The following is a 14,352-nucleotide window of genomic DNA, read 5'->3' as shown; positions in this document are numbered from 1 at the left end:
GGAAGGTAGACTTCTCTCCAGTCTTTCAGCAAAAGTCAGGGAAAACAAGACTTAGCATTCCTGATACGTATTGGTGATTTTTTAAAAAGGGTCCAGAGGTGATGCGCAATTAGAGGCCAGTAAGCCTAAATTCACTACCACATAAATTGGTTGAAACTATAATAAAGAACAGAATTATCAGACACATAAATGAACATGATATGTTGGGGAAGAGTCAATATGGCTTTTCTAAAGGGAAATTATACCTCACCAATCTGTTAGAATTCTTTGAGTGGGTCAACAAACATGTGGACAAGTGTATAGAGTGTGGACTTTCAGAAAGCTGTTGACAAGGTCCCTCACCAAAGGCTCTTCAGCAAAATAGGCTGTCATGGGATAAGAGGAAAGGCCGTCTCACTGATCACTAATTGGTTAAAAGATAGGAAAGAAAGAAGAGGAATAAATGGTCAGTTTTCACAGTGGAGAGAGGTAAATAGCAAAGGGTCTGTACTGGGATGAGTGCTGTTCAACATATTCATAAATGATCTAAAAAGGGGGTAAAGAGTGAGATTTCAAAGTTTGCAGTTGATACAAAAGTATTCAAGATGGCAGTCAGTTTTGGATTTAACTATGAGTTACAAAGGGCTCTCCCCAAACTGAGTTACTGGGCAATAAAATGACAGATTAAATTTAATGTTGATAAACGCAAAGTAATGCACACTGGAAAACATAATCCCAAGGATACATGCAGCATGATGGGCTCCATCACCTAAATTAGCTGTTACCCCTCAAGAAGGAGAGCTCGGAGTCACTGTGGCTAGTTCTCTGAAAACATCTGCTTAGTGCGCAGCAGCCACCAAAAAAGCTAAGAGCGGCTTAGGAGCCATGAGGAAAGGAACAGACAATGGGACAGAGCCTAGCACAATGCCGCTCTACAAATCCATGGTGTCCAGGGAGCAGCTCTTGCAAAACCAGGGGGCAGCCCTACCCCCTGCTCTTACGCCACCCTGGCAATAGCCGTGCAAAAAATCCTCGAGGGGGCAGGGTGCTTGGGACAAACCTGGGGCGCTCCCCCCAGAGCCCCAAACGGCCCCCGTAGCCTGGGCCCGGGGGCGGAGAGGAGAGGGGAGGGGAGGGGAGGGGAGAGCGACCCGCAGCAGCTCGCGCCTGCCGCGGCCTGGGGAGTCAGGCACCCCTCCCGCCCCTTCTCCCACGTGACCAGTTTGTTTATGTTTCACCTAACCAGTAGCAGCGTGTGAGTGCCACTCACTCCCACCCAAGCCGCTTTAACCCCGCCTCCTCCCTCCCAGTGCGAGTCGTTATTGGAGGAGATTCCGAAGGGGCTTTATTCATTGGCTGACATAGGAGCGACTCCTTCCGCCGCACAGAGCCGGTGCGAGAATCGGTTATGTTTACCAGCGATGGACTTCGTGCCCATTCGCCCCGCCCTCTGGCAGAGCTCATTGGCGGACATGAGAGGGCGGTGTGCGCCCATTGGCTGAAAGCAGAATGACCACGCTCCACTGACGTACCGTTCCGCCTCCAACGCGCCCTCATTGGTGGAGACGGCCGGGTGGCGGGTGCCCATTGGCTGAGCGTGGCGTGGCCCCGCCCCTTCAGGAGGAAACCGTCTGGCCGCCCGCTGCGAGCAGGGTTAGTTACGCTCTTAGCTATGAGGCGGCTGCTTCTCCTCCTCCTCTGGGCGCTGGTGGTCGGCGCGGGGGCCGGGATCCCGCCGCATGAGGACGCGGCGCGCGTGGCCCGCTACGTGGCTCACCAGTGCGACTGGGGCGCGCTGGCCACGCTCTCCGCGCGCGAGCCGCTGCGGGGCCGCCCCTTCGCCAACGTCTTCTCGCTGAGCGACGGGCCGCCCGGGCCCCGCGGCAGCGGCGTCCCCTACCTCTACCTCACCGCGCTCGAGGTGTCGGTGCGGGACCTGCAGGTGAGCGCGGCGCGGGGCCCTGCGCGCCCCGGCGGGGGCGGGCCCGCAGGGCTGGGGCTGGGCGCAGCGGGCGATCGCTGACCCGAGTCCGTGCCGTGGGGTTCGCGTGCGTGTCACTGGAGCCGCCCCAACCCCGGGGCCATCTGCCCCCGGCCCGGTGCCCCTCAGTGCGTCAGTGTCTGGTGCTGGTGAAATGCTGCACTCGCGGGGGGGGGGGGGGGGGCGTGTCCCGGCCGCATGTGCCGTGGCCGAGCTCATCGAGGCCGGTGTGTCTCGTCTGTGCCCCTCAGGGGGGACACGGCTTGATCGAGCAGCAGAGGGGACTGGGTCTGCTATTTCAGGCCACAGGGGAGCTCCTGATGAGCATGCCCTTCCTCCCCCATTTGTGAGTGGTGTCATACCCCTGCTGCGATATCCTGTGCGCACACACCGCACGCATGCCCGTTGTGGTACGCGTGAGAGCTCACACTGAACGGGTCTCAAGCATCCCAAGATCGCCAATTCCTTTTGAAGAGTAAAGGAAGTTTATATTGAGATCAGTCTTAATTTGGATGTTACTAGTAAACATCCTTGCCCAACAAGTTTCATAATTGGTGATAATAAGCAAGTTAATAATCATCTTATGGTATGGTACGTGGAAATGGTATGTGGTATGGTATGTGGAAATGGCGAGATGCATCACTCCTTTATTGCAATTATCCTTTCCTTAGCATCCTTGCAAAAGCTGCAAATAGTAGTGTGTGCAAATTTGAAATAAAAGTAGGGATAATGGTGTATGAATTAGCTCCGACATTTGAAAAAACAGCCTAACTTCCTAACCTACTTGCTGCTAATATATTTGTAGTATGTGATATTTTCTTCAGGAGTTGGAACATGGTTTGCTCTGCGACTGCTATGACTTGAGTGCTGATTAAAATAGCCATTATGGAATACAGCATCTGGAGACATCAGAAGTATAAAGTGAAGATAGCGAAGCTGCTAAATGTATAGAAGAGGACTGGAGTGTTACAAGCAGCCAGAAAAGTAATCTCTAGGCAACTCTCCTCAAACATGTCATGGTCATCTATGACAAAAATGCACCAATAGATGAAACTGCTGAAGCTCCAAGAGGGGGCACTGAGTAAAGCAGAGGACTCCAAAAACATCAAAAAGGGGAGGGTGGGCACCAAATGAGCCACACGGGACTTGGGAGCTGAAAAAGTGGCACTGTTGGGCTAAAGCAACCAACGGTGTGTCTATACTTCAGGAAAACAAAAACAACAAAAAAAAACAGGCAGCTAGTCTCGGAGCCCGGATTGACTGAATTGGGCTCACGGGCCTTGCACTGTGAAGCTAAAAATATCAGTGTGAATGTTCCCACTTGGTCTGGAGCAGTGGTGGGCAACATGCGGCACATCAGGGTAAGCTGAAGGCGGGCCGTGAGACATTTTGCTGATGTTGACCGTCCCCAGGCACGGCCCCCCGCAGCTCCCAGTGGCCGCAGTTCACGTTCCTGGCTGATGGGAGCTGTGGGAAGCAGCGGGCAGACTGATGGGCCTCATGCGGGGTGCAGGTTGCCCACCACTGGTCTGGAGCCTGGGCTCTGACTGGGTTTGAGAGCCCGAACGGGAACATATACACTGCTATTTTTAGCCCTGTTCCATGAGTCCAAGTGAGTTGGCATCGGCTCTGAGATTTGCTGATTGAGTCTTTTGCACTGTAGATGTGCCTGAAGAGCTTCAGAGATGCTCAGACCCAAATACTTACTAAATTCATTTATAGCTGAAACAAAAGGCATATGAGAGCAGACTGAGACAAAGTCAAAGCAGCAACCACTGAAAGTCCCTAACCAGTTCCTGCCAAACTTCTTTTTTTGGCTTGGTGAAGAATAAACTAACTAGATTGATTTAGTGTGCTTAAGGCGATAGCAGCAGTTGGTTGTATGTACCAGGGCTTTGGAGCTGTGCTCTGCCTCCACTTCAGCTCCAGGCAAAAACCTGCAGCTCCACTGCTCCGGAGCTGCTCCGCGCTCCAGCTCCAGGCTCCACTCCAAAGCCCTGGTGTATACAATGCAGTAGTGGAGGGGATGGGAGAGATTTTGTGCACTAGTCACTGCTACTGGTTTCTGTAAAGAATTTTAAAAGTAGTAGAAGTGTGTCATGATTCCCAGTGGGGGCATGAGATCCAGGAATGAGGAACCAATAGTGATGGTGTTGTTTAAAGAAATCATTAAACTATGTAATACCCAGGATGGTGCTACTTATTTTTACATGTCTGCACACACTCAAGTCACTGCTGAAGAGTGCAGTCTAAAAAACACGGATTTGGAGGAGAATCCAGTACATGATTTCCCCCTCTCTTCACTCCTGTTTTCCTTGTAAAGAAAACTAAAACATGGGCAAAACACTCATGAAGTTTTGTTTTAGCCTTTGCCTATATAACTAATGCCAATTTGCCTCTTGAATTATCTGTCTGTAGTCCTCACCTGGTTGGTCTGAATGCTTTGTAATTACAATTTTTCCCTTTTAATTTCTATCTGTAATATTTCATGTATGAAACTATTTATTTGTTTTAAGAAATATGGAGGTTTGATCAAACACTGCATTTTAGGACCCCTGCCTAACAGTTTTGACACTGTTATAGATTTTACTGTTTCAGTAGGCTCTTTCCAATCAGAAAGCTCCCCCACAGATGATGTATTCTCTTATCTATATTCTGCTGTTGCAGCACAGAGGTCAACTGTTTGGTTCACCGTCTCATAGAGACCTGTGCCAGCAGATAACACCAAATAACTATGATTCAGCTTTTTTTGGAGTTGATCAACTTGAGCATTTGCACAGTCATAGTCTCGTGGTGGCTGTAGTTCCATAAATGCAGTGGGAACTTGTATAATGCTTAGGTCGCTTAAATTTTTTTTGCTGAAATAAGCTATTCTAATGGAATTTCCCAGATGCAGATTGAACTCTTAGTTGTGTTTGGGGGGAAGGTGTGAAATATAATGTCAAATTATATAAATAATCTAGTGTTTTGAAAGGAGACTTCAGATTCTGAAATCAAAGAAATGCACAAGAAAGTTGGAAACTTATGCAGACCTACATAAAGATTGTGCAAATATCCTTCCTTCTCTGCCTAGCTAAAAGCTCTACAGATCTTTGCAGTTACAAAACTAAATTCATTTGGGACCTAATTTAGATATGAAACTTGTCCTCAGGAGATAGAAGCCTTAATAATTTCTACTTTATCAGTTAAAGGACCAGAACTTATTTAAATTTTGCCCTTTTCTGAAGTCCATTACTGCTAACCTGGTAAACTGAAACCAAACTGAGAGGAATGAGGTTTATCTTCTGTTATTGGTTAAACAGACTTGTAAACAAACATGAGTCCTCCACCATTGGATCTGCATTGACAGAATCTTGTCCCTGTGTGGAACCCCATTGACCAGTAGGGCTTTGCATGGGTGTAAGGGGCTACGCATGTGATTTGACTACAACACTGGGGGGGAGGGTGTTATAGTCTTTTAAATATTGAAAATGAAGAAGTTCATGTGACTGTTCACTCCATGAAGGGAATGCAGTTCTTTGAAGTACTGTATTCCCCTTCTGGCCCCACTTTGGAGGGATAACATTGGTTGAATTGTTTGTTTCCTGACAAACACTTAGGGCCTGACTACGCTAGGAGGCCTTTGCACTGATATAGATGCACTGCTCCATTTTAAAGCAGGGCTTGCATTATTGCAATGTGTCTTGGTTTCAGATGCAACATATCTATACCAGGAATTTGTATCCATGTAGGTAATGTGGTCAGGACCCCTAACCTGTACCTTAAATGCACACTGACTTTTACCGCCTCCATATCTGGCTTTGGAAGAAACTGATTTTCCTAGTCTGGATTCTTTACTACAAAAGCTTCTATGTAAATTTCTTGATGTTTTCAACAAATTAATTTTTGTAAAATTTAAAAAATCTTTATGCATGTGTTGACAACTACTAAGTGTGACAAGTTTCAGAGTAGCAGCCGTGTTAGTCTGTATTCTCAAAAAGAAAAGGAGTACTTGTGGCACCTTAGAGACTAATACATTTATTTGAGCATAAGCTTTCGTGAGCTACAGCTCACTTATGCTCAAATAAATTTGTTAGTCTCTAAGGTGCCACAAGTACTCCTTTTCTTTTTAAACGTGACAAGTTATAGTTAAGGCATTCTCATCATATCAGCTTTTGGGCCTTTCTAACTTATTCTTGGACAGACACTTGTCATGCTTATTTTTAGACGAAAAGGGATTTTTGTTTTTTAAACTAGGTAGTAAGTCTTTCAGATATGTTTGTGCTTCCAGAATGGAGTTGAGTGCTTTTTATTTTAAACAGTTGAAGTTGCTTTCAAATAGATTTTTACACTCCTAACTTAAACTGGATTTTTAAAACTAGCTTCAAACATTGATGGAGTTGAGAATATATAGATCATACGTTAAATTCAGGTGTTAATAAGGCCCATTTTTTGAGGCCTCCAATTGTTAAACAGATTTTCCTGTTAGAACCTTCTAAACCAGGGGTCTCAAACTCAAATGACCACGAGGGCCACATGAGGACTAGTGCATTGGCCCAATGGCTGCATCACTGACACCCCACGCTTGCTGCTCCTGGTCCCTACTCCACTCCACCCCTTCCATTAGGCCCCACCCTTGCCCCCATTCTAACCCCTTCCCCGAAGTCCCCACTCCAATTCCGCCCTCTCCCTGCCCCCAGAGGGAGCAGGGGGTGTGGCGGGGGCTCAGGACAGGGAGTTGAGGTGCAGGAGGTGTGCAGGGTACAGCAGGGGGCTCCGGGCAAGGGTGTGGGGTGCAGCAGGGGATCAGGGTGCGGCAGGGGGCTCCGGGTAGGGGGTTGGGGTGCAGCAGGGGATCAGGGTGCGGCAGGGGGCTCAGGGCAGGGAGTTGGGGTGCAGAAGGGGTGCGGGGTGTGGGGTCTGGCCCGGCGCCGCTTACCTGGAGCAACTCCGTGCACCGGGGCCAGGGCAGGCTTGCTGTCCGCCTGTCCTTGCCCCACTCTGCTCCGCTCCGCTCCAGGAAGCAGCCAGAACCATGTCCCTGGGGGTGGGGGAGGGGGCACATGGCTCTGTGTGCTGCTCTTGCTGCTCCTCCAGGTACCTCCCCTGAAGCTCCCATTGGCCGCGGTTCCCCATTCCCGGCCAATGGGAGGTGCCTGGAAGCAAGAGTTATGCATGCAGCCCTCTTGCTTCCTCCCCAGGGCTGCAGGGGCATGGTTCCGGCCGCTTCATGGAGCGGTGCGGGGCTCGTGGTGCCCCGGGGTAGGCAGAGGGGCGCGCGGGAGCTTGGTGGGCCACACGAAAGAACCCTGCGGGCCCCATTTGGGCCGCGTGTTTGAGACCCCTGTTCTAAACTGTGTGGTCTTTCAGACCTATTCAGAGGCCATCTATCTAGGGCAGTGGTCTCCAAACTTTTTTGATTGCGCACCCCTACCAGTAAAAAACTTCTGAGCATGCACCCCCAATATATGTATATTTATGTATAAATTATATACATGTACTACTGTACTAATATATTATGTAAATTATAAAACATACACAAAAATAGAAATTAAAAGACGATGAGATAAAGATGAAATAAACAATATTTTCAAAAAATTTTATTTAACGGTACAAAAAACCTTTTTGCTCACTAAAAAAAAGTTATTAATATTTATAGTGAGAGCAATGTGATTGAATATGTTTTATTATTTTTTAAAATCTTGATTGAACACTTTGTGATACAGTGGGTGCTCAGGGTGGGGTGTGGGCTCTGAGAGGGAGTTAGGGTGTGGGAGGGCGCTCAGGGTGGGGGTGCGGGAGGAAGACCAGCTTTGATGGATAGACTGAGCCTATTCCTCAGTTTTGAATGGATATATCCATAGTTTGAAAAGATGCATTCTGAACTTGGTGGACACTGATGCAATTATTTTAAACCGGGTTTAGGCTGGTATTCACCAGCACCTGGCATTTCCTGGGAAATTGACAACCCTGCAATCAGTTTATTTTAACAAACTTAGTTATGTAATGCATTGTTTTGGGACAGCTTTGCCAATTACCTTACTGCTTGTATTTCAGGTGGATGCAAATGCCTCCCTAACAGTGTCTTTGGCACAGACTCCTTACTGCAAGAAGAAAGGGTATGATCCCCAGAATCCCCTGTGTGCCCACGTTATCTTCTCTGGGACTGTTGATAAGGTAAACAACTGAAAGTCTGCACTGAACAGGACAGTATTGTGTACAAAGCAGTACTCTTTAGTGAACAGAGAATAGAAATCTGTACAGAAGTGTAACATTACATACTTGACAGAAAAGATTCAAACTAATCGAATGATTCAGGCTAAGCCCTTTGACGATATAGCAATTTAGCTCGTAGTTTCCATTAGTAGATTAAGTCACAACTGACCAATACTCAAAGTATCACTGAGAGTCTCTAGAGAGAATTCTATAGAGGTGTTCTTGGCAGAGCTACTACAGTGAGGGAAGTCTCTAATTTCTGTGGTTCTTTTTTTAAGAACTAACAAATCTAAGCCAAGGTTCAGTCAGTACAAAATAACTTAATGCTATGGTAAGTGCTCAGTCCGGTTTTAAGTGACCTGAATGATTAGGCTTCTACCACTTTACTTCGTTAACAGCTAGTATGAGGCATAAAATTGTAGGAGTTCAAAGATGGAAAAAATATTGCATCATCTGTTGATCTTCCTGCCAGTGCAGTACTGTATTGTTTCCTGCCATTTACTAGTGCTTTTTTCAATCTAAGTTAGTTTTATCAGCCTTCTGTGGGACACTAGACACACTTTGTCATTCAGCCTGAATTTTTCCGTTTAGTATCATCTCATTACTGATGATTATTCCCTCTTAGCAATACCGTAAATAATTCCTTACTTGGTGTTTATGCCCTTCAGATATGAGTACATTATATTTTTCCAACCCCTTAATTCACTGTTCCCACATTTAGCTCTCAATCTTACTTTGTAAATCTGTTCTTCAGTCCTGCATAATTTTTATTACTCATTTGAGCTCCCTCCAGTTTAATGTGTTTTTGGTAATTAGGTGCCCAGAAGATACAACTGCACTTGGAATATTGCATCAGCCATGTAGAAAGGATCAACTACAGTGGTGGGCAACCTGCAGCCTGTCAGGGTAATCCGTTGGCGGGCCGTGAGACAGTTTGTTTACATTGACCGTCCGCAGGCACTGCTGCCAGCAGCTCCCAGTGGCTGCGGTTCGCCGTTCCTGGCCAATGGGAGCCGCAGGAAGCAGCATCCAGCGTGAAACAAGAATAAGGGAGATGGCCCCCAAAAATATGCATGATAAACTTGTATTTAATACACAGTACGTTATTGAACCACTACAGAACTATTTACAAAAGACAGTACTGTCAGGCTGCAGTTTGCATAAATGAATAGCTAGTGTTGCTGGTTACTCTCTCTCCAGACAGGGATATGACATCTTTTGCCAGAGTCTTAGTTTTAAAGGAACTAATATAACTTTCTCATTTTTGCTGAAACTTGCTTGTTTATCCTAATAATGAAGCTACCATCCCTGCTCCCTACCCTTTGTTTCCTAAAAGTTGTTTCTGTATCAATATTAAGTTATCCAGTTGAGAAGTAGAATTAAACCAGGTACTGCATCATTGAGACAGTCACCTTTTTCAGCTCTTGTAAAATGTGCTCTATAGAGGTGTCATTTCTAAAGCGCACTAATGTGATGTACAATAATTGCTCCATGTAAACATTGCTGGTGTGCTTTAGTGTAGTGCACATGAATAGGGTCTACCTGGACCAATTAACGTGCAATACGTTAGTGTGCTTTAGAAACCGCACCTCTGTAAAGTGCAGTGTCCCACAATGTAGTCAAGCCTTTGGCTTCCATTACCTAGTCTAATTAGCGTCACAAAGATTTACCTATGATTTTTTCCAAACGGTGCAGTTTCAGTCTGGGGCCATTCTTTGTACCCAAGCAAAATTATCTCTTCATAAAGATATTACCTTACTATTCTTTGTCTGAGACTAGCTTTTCTCTTATGGGGGAAAGAACTTAATCTGTAGCTGAAGTAGTACTTTATTGTGGCCAGAAGAGCAATGGGAATATCAAATGTTCTTAATTTCAAAAGAGATCAAACTAGTAAGTAAACAAGTGTCAATGATATCCAGTAAACATACTCAAGAACGCTCCTCTTCTTCAGGTGAAAGAAACTGTGTATCCTACAAGGAAACTTGCAAAGCTGCTATATGGCTCTCTCTCTTACTTTTTACTCACTATTACCAAATGATTGGTCTCTTCAACAGATATAGTCTTTGGCATTAGTTGATATTTTCAAGAAATAATATTGAATAAATGCAAACTTTCATGGGATTTATCTTTCTCCTCACTTTAAATTGTCATACATCACTCAGGGTGCAATGCTTTTCTATGGATATTATTTCTCTCTTTGGATAATATTTAATTATAACAGTTACTGCTTGTTAATTTCCAGAGGTGATACTTAGAATGGTGGATATATCCATGCTACAGAGGAACTCCTGTTGGTACATGTATATAGCTTTCTGGGGCAAACCTCAATCTGGTGAATCCTCCCTGTCTGGGTGGATGTGGGGTACTATAATTTGGGAGGGAAACTTATTTTACTCTCAAATTAGTAGAATATTCTTATTGGCAGTTGATTTTAAATGCCTCTAAATTAGTCTTTTACCAATGAAGTTTACATCTTTTGTAATATGTTGCTGGTTACTTGTTAGGTGAATGATACAGAAGCTGTCTTTGCAAAGCTATCGTTATTCAGTCGACACCCTGAGATGGCAAGCTGGCCTCCAGATCATAACTGGTTCTTTGCCAAATTCAACATCACCAATATCTGGGTCCTGGACTACTTTGGTGGGCTGAAAACTGTGACTCCACAAGAATATTACAATGTCACACCTTAGTAAGTCCTTAAGTTTGTCATATACTTGTCCATCTCATACGGAAAACTGCAAACTTAGTCTTAGAACAGCCCCATCAGAGACAGCAGATATGAACTGTGGTCTTGGGTGGTTTTTTTTTTTCTTATTGATGTCTTTCCCCCAAGTGATTTATTAAGTGGATGTTTGTCCCTAGCGTAAAGAAATTGCTATAATGTGAATATTCCTGTTGATCAATCCCTGAGAGACAAAGCTTTCCCTTCAATAGTTTCCTTCCTTTCACCTTTCTGTATGCACTTTTTGGTATGTGAGCAGGAATTCTACCCACTTGTAATCTTAGCCAGAGGAGTATCTACTAAAAGTTGTGAAATACAAAAGTTTGGGACACTTTCCTTTTTAAGAAGGATCATTATGGACAGCTGTAATTGTACCTCTAACTTAAACATAATTTCCAGGGGGAAGGCTCCTTTGGAAGGAGCACTGAGAGACAGTGCTGTCTCTTTATTAAGTGCAGGATGGAAAGATATCTTGTTTGGTGTAATGGTTAAGAATTGTGAGAACACTCAAATGCACTTATGCTAGGATGTGGTTCTTATTGTTTGATAGATCATTGTACTGGCTGCTGGATTATTCTGAGGCAGAATACTCAAGAGTCATACACAACGCCTAAAGTCTCTTATCACAGTATTGGGTGTCTACAAGTCCTGCTACATAACCTTTGTTCAATGGGACAGAAGGCTGCAGAATGAAGTTCCAAAATTTTTCTTGAACTTTTTTTACCTATAGATTCTACTTAATAACTCTTCTTATTTTTACCTTCTTGTAGGTAGAAGAAAATCCTGGATATTATCGACATACAAACTAACTTCCTGGCCTTTCGCCATGCTTTCTGCTTCTCATTCGCTCCTAGAGCTCAGTTAATATGGCAAAAAAAAAATCACAGATGTGCTCAATTTTTAATGAGCTTGCTTTGGGTATACTCCCACCTGTTCATATTCACATCTCACAAACATTTGTGTGATTGAGCTTGTACTGGCAATAATGATGATCACACAAGTGAATTTCCAAATCTCATGTGAGTATGCCTGTTGAGGAAAATGTTAATCAGGGCATAGCCATGGGTAGGCCACACTCAAGTCTACGCAAATCTGAGCCCATGTGAATCCCCTCCCTCCCCTGTTCTAGGGAATGGAGAAGGAAATGGAAAGCCTCTGTTCTTCCCTCTTCTCCTTAACTTTTCTGGATTGGATAGTAACTGCCTCCCCCAACAGGGAGGGAGGGGGCCTACTAGTAGGTGGAACACAGCTGCCCTGCATGGTCATGTAAAGACACATTTTCCCCCCCAGGGATTGGGGAGGGTGGAGTGCTGTGCAACCAGTGGCATCAGGGATCGGCACCAAGTGGCGTCAGCTACAGAACAGAGAAACAGGCTGCTGCTTCTGCCGTGTGAAGCCCAGCCAAGCTCTCTCATCATTGCCCATCTCCATAAATTGGGGCCCAGTCAAATTTCTGTTCCTAGCTGTGCTACTGATGTTAATCACAACTAATCAGCACAGTTTAAATCATATGTCTGAGTACAAACAGTTTTGCAAATATCAATCTGTATGGTTTTAAACAATTATGTCTAATAAATAAGGCTAAGATTTGGTCATGGGTGTTTTTAGTAAAACTCAAAGACAGGTCACAGGCAATAAACAAAAATTCAGGGCCCTGACTTGTCCATGACTTTTGCTATAAATTCCCCTGAGTAATTCTTAGCTGTTCGTAGGGTGCCGCTGCTCAGACGGCCCTGGGGTCAGTCGCACTGGCCGCTGCAGCTGTGGATGTCATCCACAGAATCTGTGACCCCTGTGACAGACTTGCAGCTTTACTAATAACTCGGGTTATGATTTGTTCTGGATTGTCTGCATGCAGAAAAGGGCTAAGTTTATCTAAAACTACTTGAGTATTAACTCAGTTGTACACATTTCTGTGCCTTAATTAAATCATTACTGTTTGTGGGTTCTCTAGAAAGAGAGAACTTCTTAAAATATCAGTTATGTTCTGGGTCATAGTCTTTGGGGCAGAGTAAACTGTAACTAGCTACGTTCTGCAGTGTGGCCCAGGGCTGACATTATCTAGAATATGGAATGAACTAATCACATCAAGATGGAGAGTGAATTGCTGTGGACCTGAAGGCTCCAGGAACCTCAATTGCACATTATTGATGAGTACAGCTGCCGTCTGAAACACTTTCTGTTTAGGTACTTGTATAGCTCTCATCATTATGACTTCACTGCGGTGAGTCGACAGCTGACGCTCCCCTGTCGACTCTGCCTGCACCTCTCTCTCCGGTGGAGTACCGGAGTCGATGGGAGAGCGCTTGATTTATCGCATCCAGACTAGATGCGATAAATCGACCCCTGCTGGACTGATCGCTGCCCATTGATCCTCTGGGTAATGTAGACAAGCCCTCATTCACTTGTCCCCTACATAACATTTGGCTTGTGAGTTTAGTGTAGGCACTGTGAAAAAGGGGTCCATTATTTACTAGTAGCATCTAACTTCTGAATCCATGAAGAAAAGTCTTTTACTTTATAAATCTAATAAATTGATAGTTGAACAACTTTTTCTCCTAACAATAGAACTGGTTTGGGAGGCAGGTATTTTTAAGCATATAAGGAACTTTTCAGTGAGTAACCCAAAAGTGGGGGAGAGGCTTATGAAATGTAATATAGCTGTTTCATCCTTTGAAGTGGTCTTAGTTCACATTAGCTAATGAAAACACTTATGAAAAACTTAGTTCCTTGCTCTTTAAAAGTGTCCCTCCGTCAAGCAGGATTGAATTACAGAATTAAGCCTCTATTTATGACCTAGCTGATCTCCCAAGTGCTAAGTTCACAGGAAGTGTCAGAAAGGACCACCTCAGCAGATTAATTTAAATTGAACTCATAATGAGGAAGTATTGTCTGGTGGCTAGAGCAAGGGACTTGAGAATCAGGATGCCTTAGTGAATCAGTAGCAGGCACAGAAATAGAACAGTGTCCATAGCTAAATTGTGTAACCTCTCCTCTTCTCTATAGTGTGGCTGTATTACTATTTACCTTATAAAGTGTTGGAAGATTTGTAAATCACTTTGATTATCTCTGATAAATTATCAGTCTGCTGTAGGTAAACTACTCCCTTTCCTTCTATGTAAAGGGAAAATCTAGCCAAGTTTACTACATTTTGAAACACTTTTGGTAAACTAATTGGGAACTGAGGAAGCTTGCAATTTGGAAATGACTCGTGTTGGATAGATAATGCTGAATCTAGATGCAGAACGAGCAAATAATTTTATGTTTAAATATATATTTTTAAAAAATTGGAGAGCTCTTAAGTGACTCTAAATTGTCAGAAGGACTCGTTGCATCCATTCTAATGGAAGTCCTTGGATGCTCTTCTTGTGCTTCAGGAGAGTGACTTATGACTCAATATATTTTATTCTGTGTGAACAACCTCTGGTGCTGGGCATCCGTAACAATTAAAATCTATTTTTATGGTGAATGGTGT

The 14,352-nt window shown here is 44.5% G+C and overlaps 1 protein-coding gene across 2 annotated transcripts; it reads left to right on the top strand.

Annotated features, from left to right (window-relative positions):
* The first annotated feature begins 1,608 nt into the window (after positions 1-1,608).
* CREG1 (cellular repressor of E1A stimulated genes 1) lies at positions 1,609-14,346 on the top strand. 2 transcript variants are annotated; one of them, XM_073304878.1, is made up of 4 exons: positions 1,609-1,921; positions 7,997-8,116; positions 10,660-10,844; positions 11,428-11,641. In XM_073304878.1, coding segments are annotated over exons 1-4 (576 nt in total). In that variant the 5' UTR covers positions 1,609-1,651; the 3' UTR covers positions 11,429-11,641. The 2 variants fall into 2 exon arrangements, with proteins under 2 accessions (XP_073160979.1, XP_073160968.1); XM_073304867.1 differs by lacking the exon at positions 11,428-11,641 and adding an exon at positions 11,648-14,346 and having other exon boundaries at positions 1,610-1,921.
* Positions 14,347-14,352: the final 6 nt, after the last annotated feature.

Source organism: Lepidochelys kempii, chromosome 1, assembly GCF_965140265.1.
Source record: "Lepidochelys kempii isolate rLepKem1 chromosome 1, rLepKem1.hap2, whole genome shotgun sequence".
NCBI lineage: Eukaryota > Metazoa > Chordata > Testudines > Cheloniidae > Lepidochelys > Lepidochelys kempii.
The sequence above is the reverse complement of the archived record's forward strand: the minus strand, read 5'-3'. Positions and strand labels throughout refer to the sequence as shown.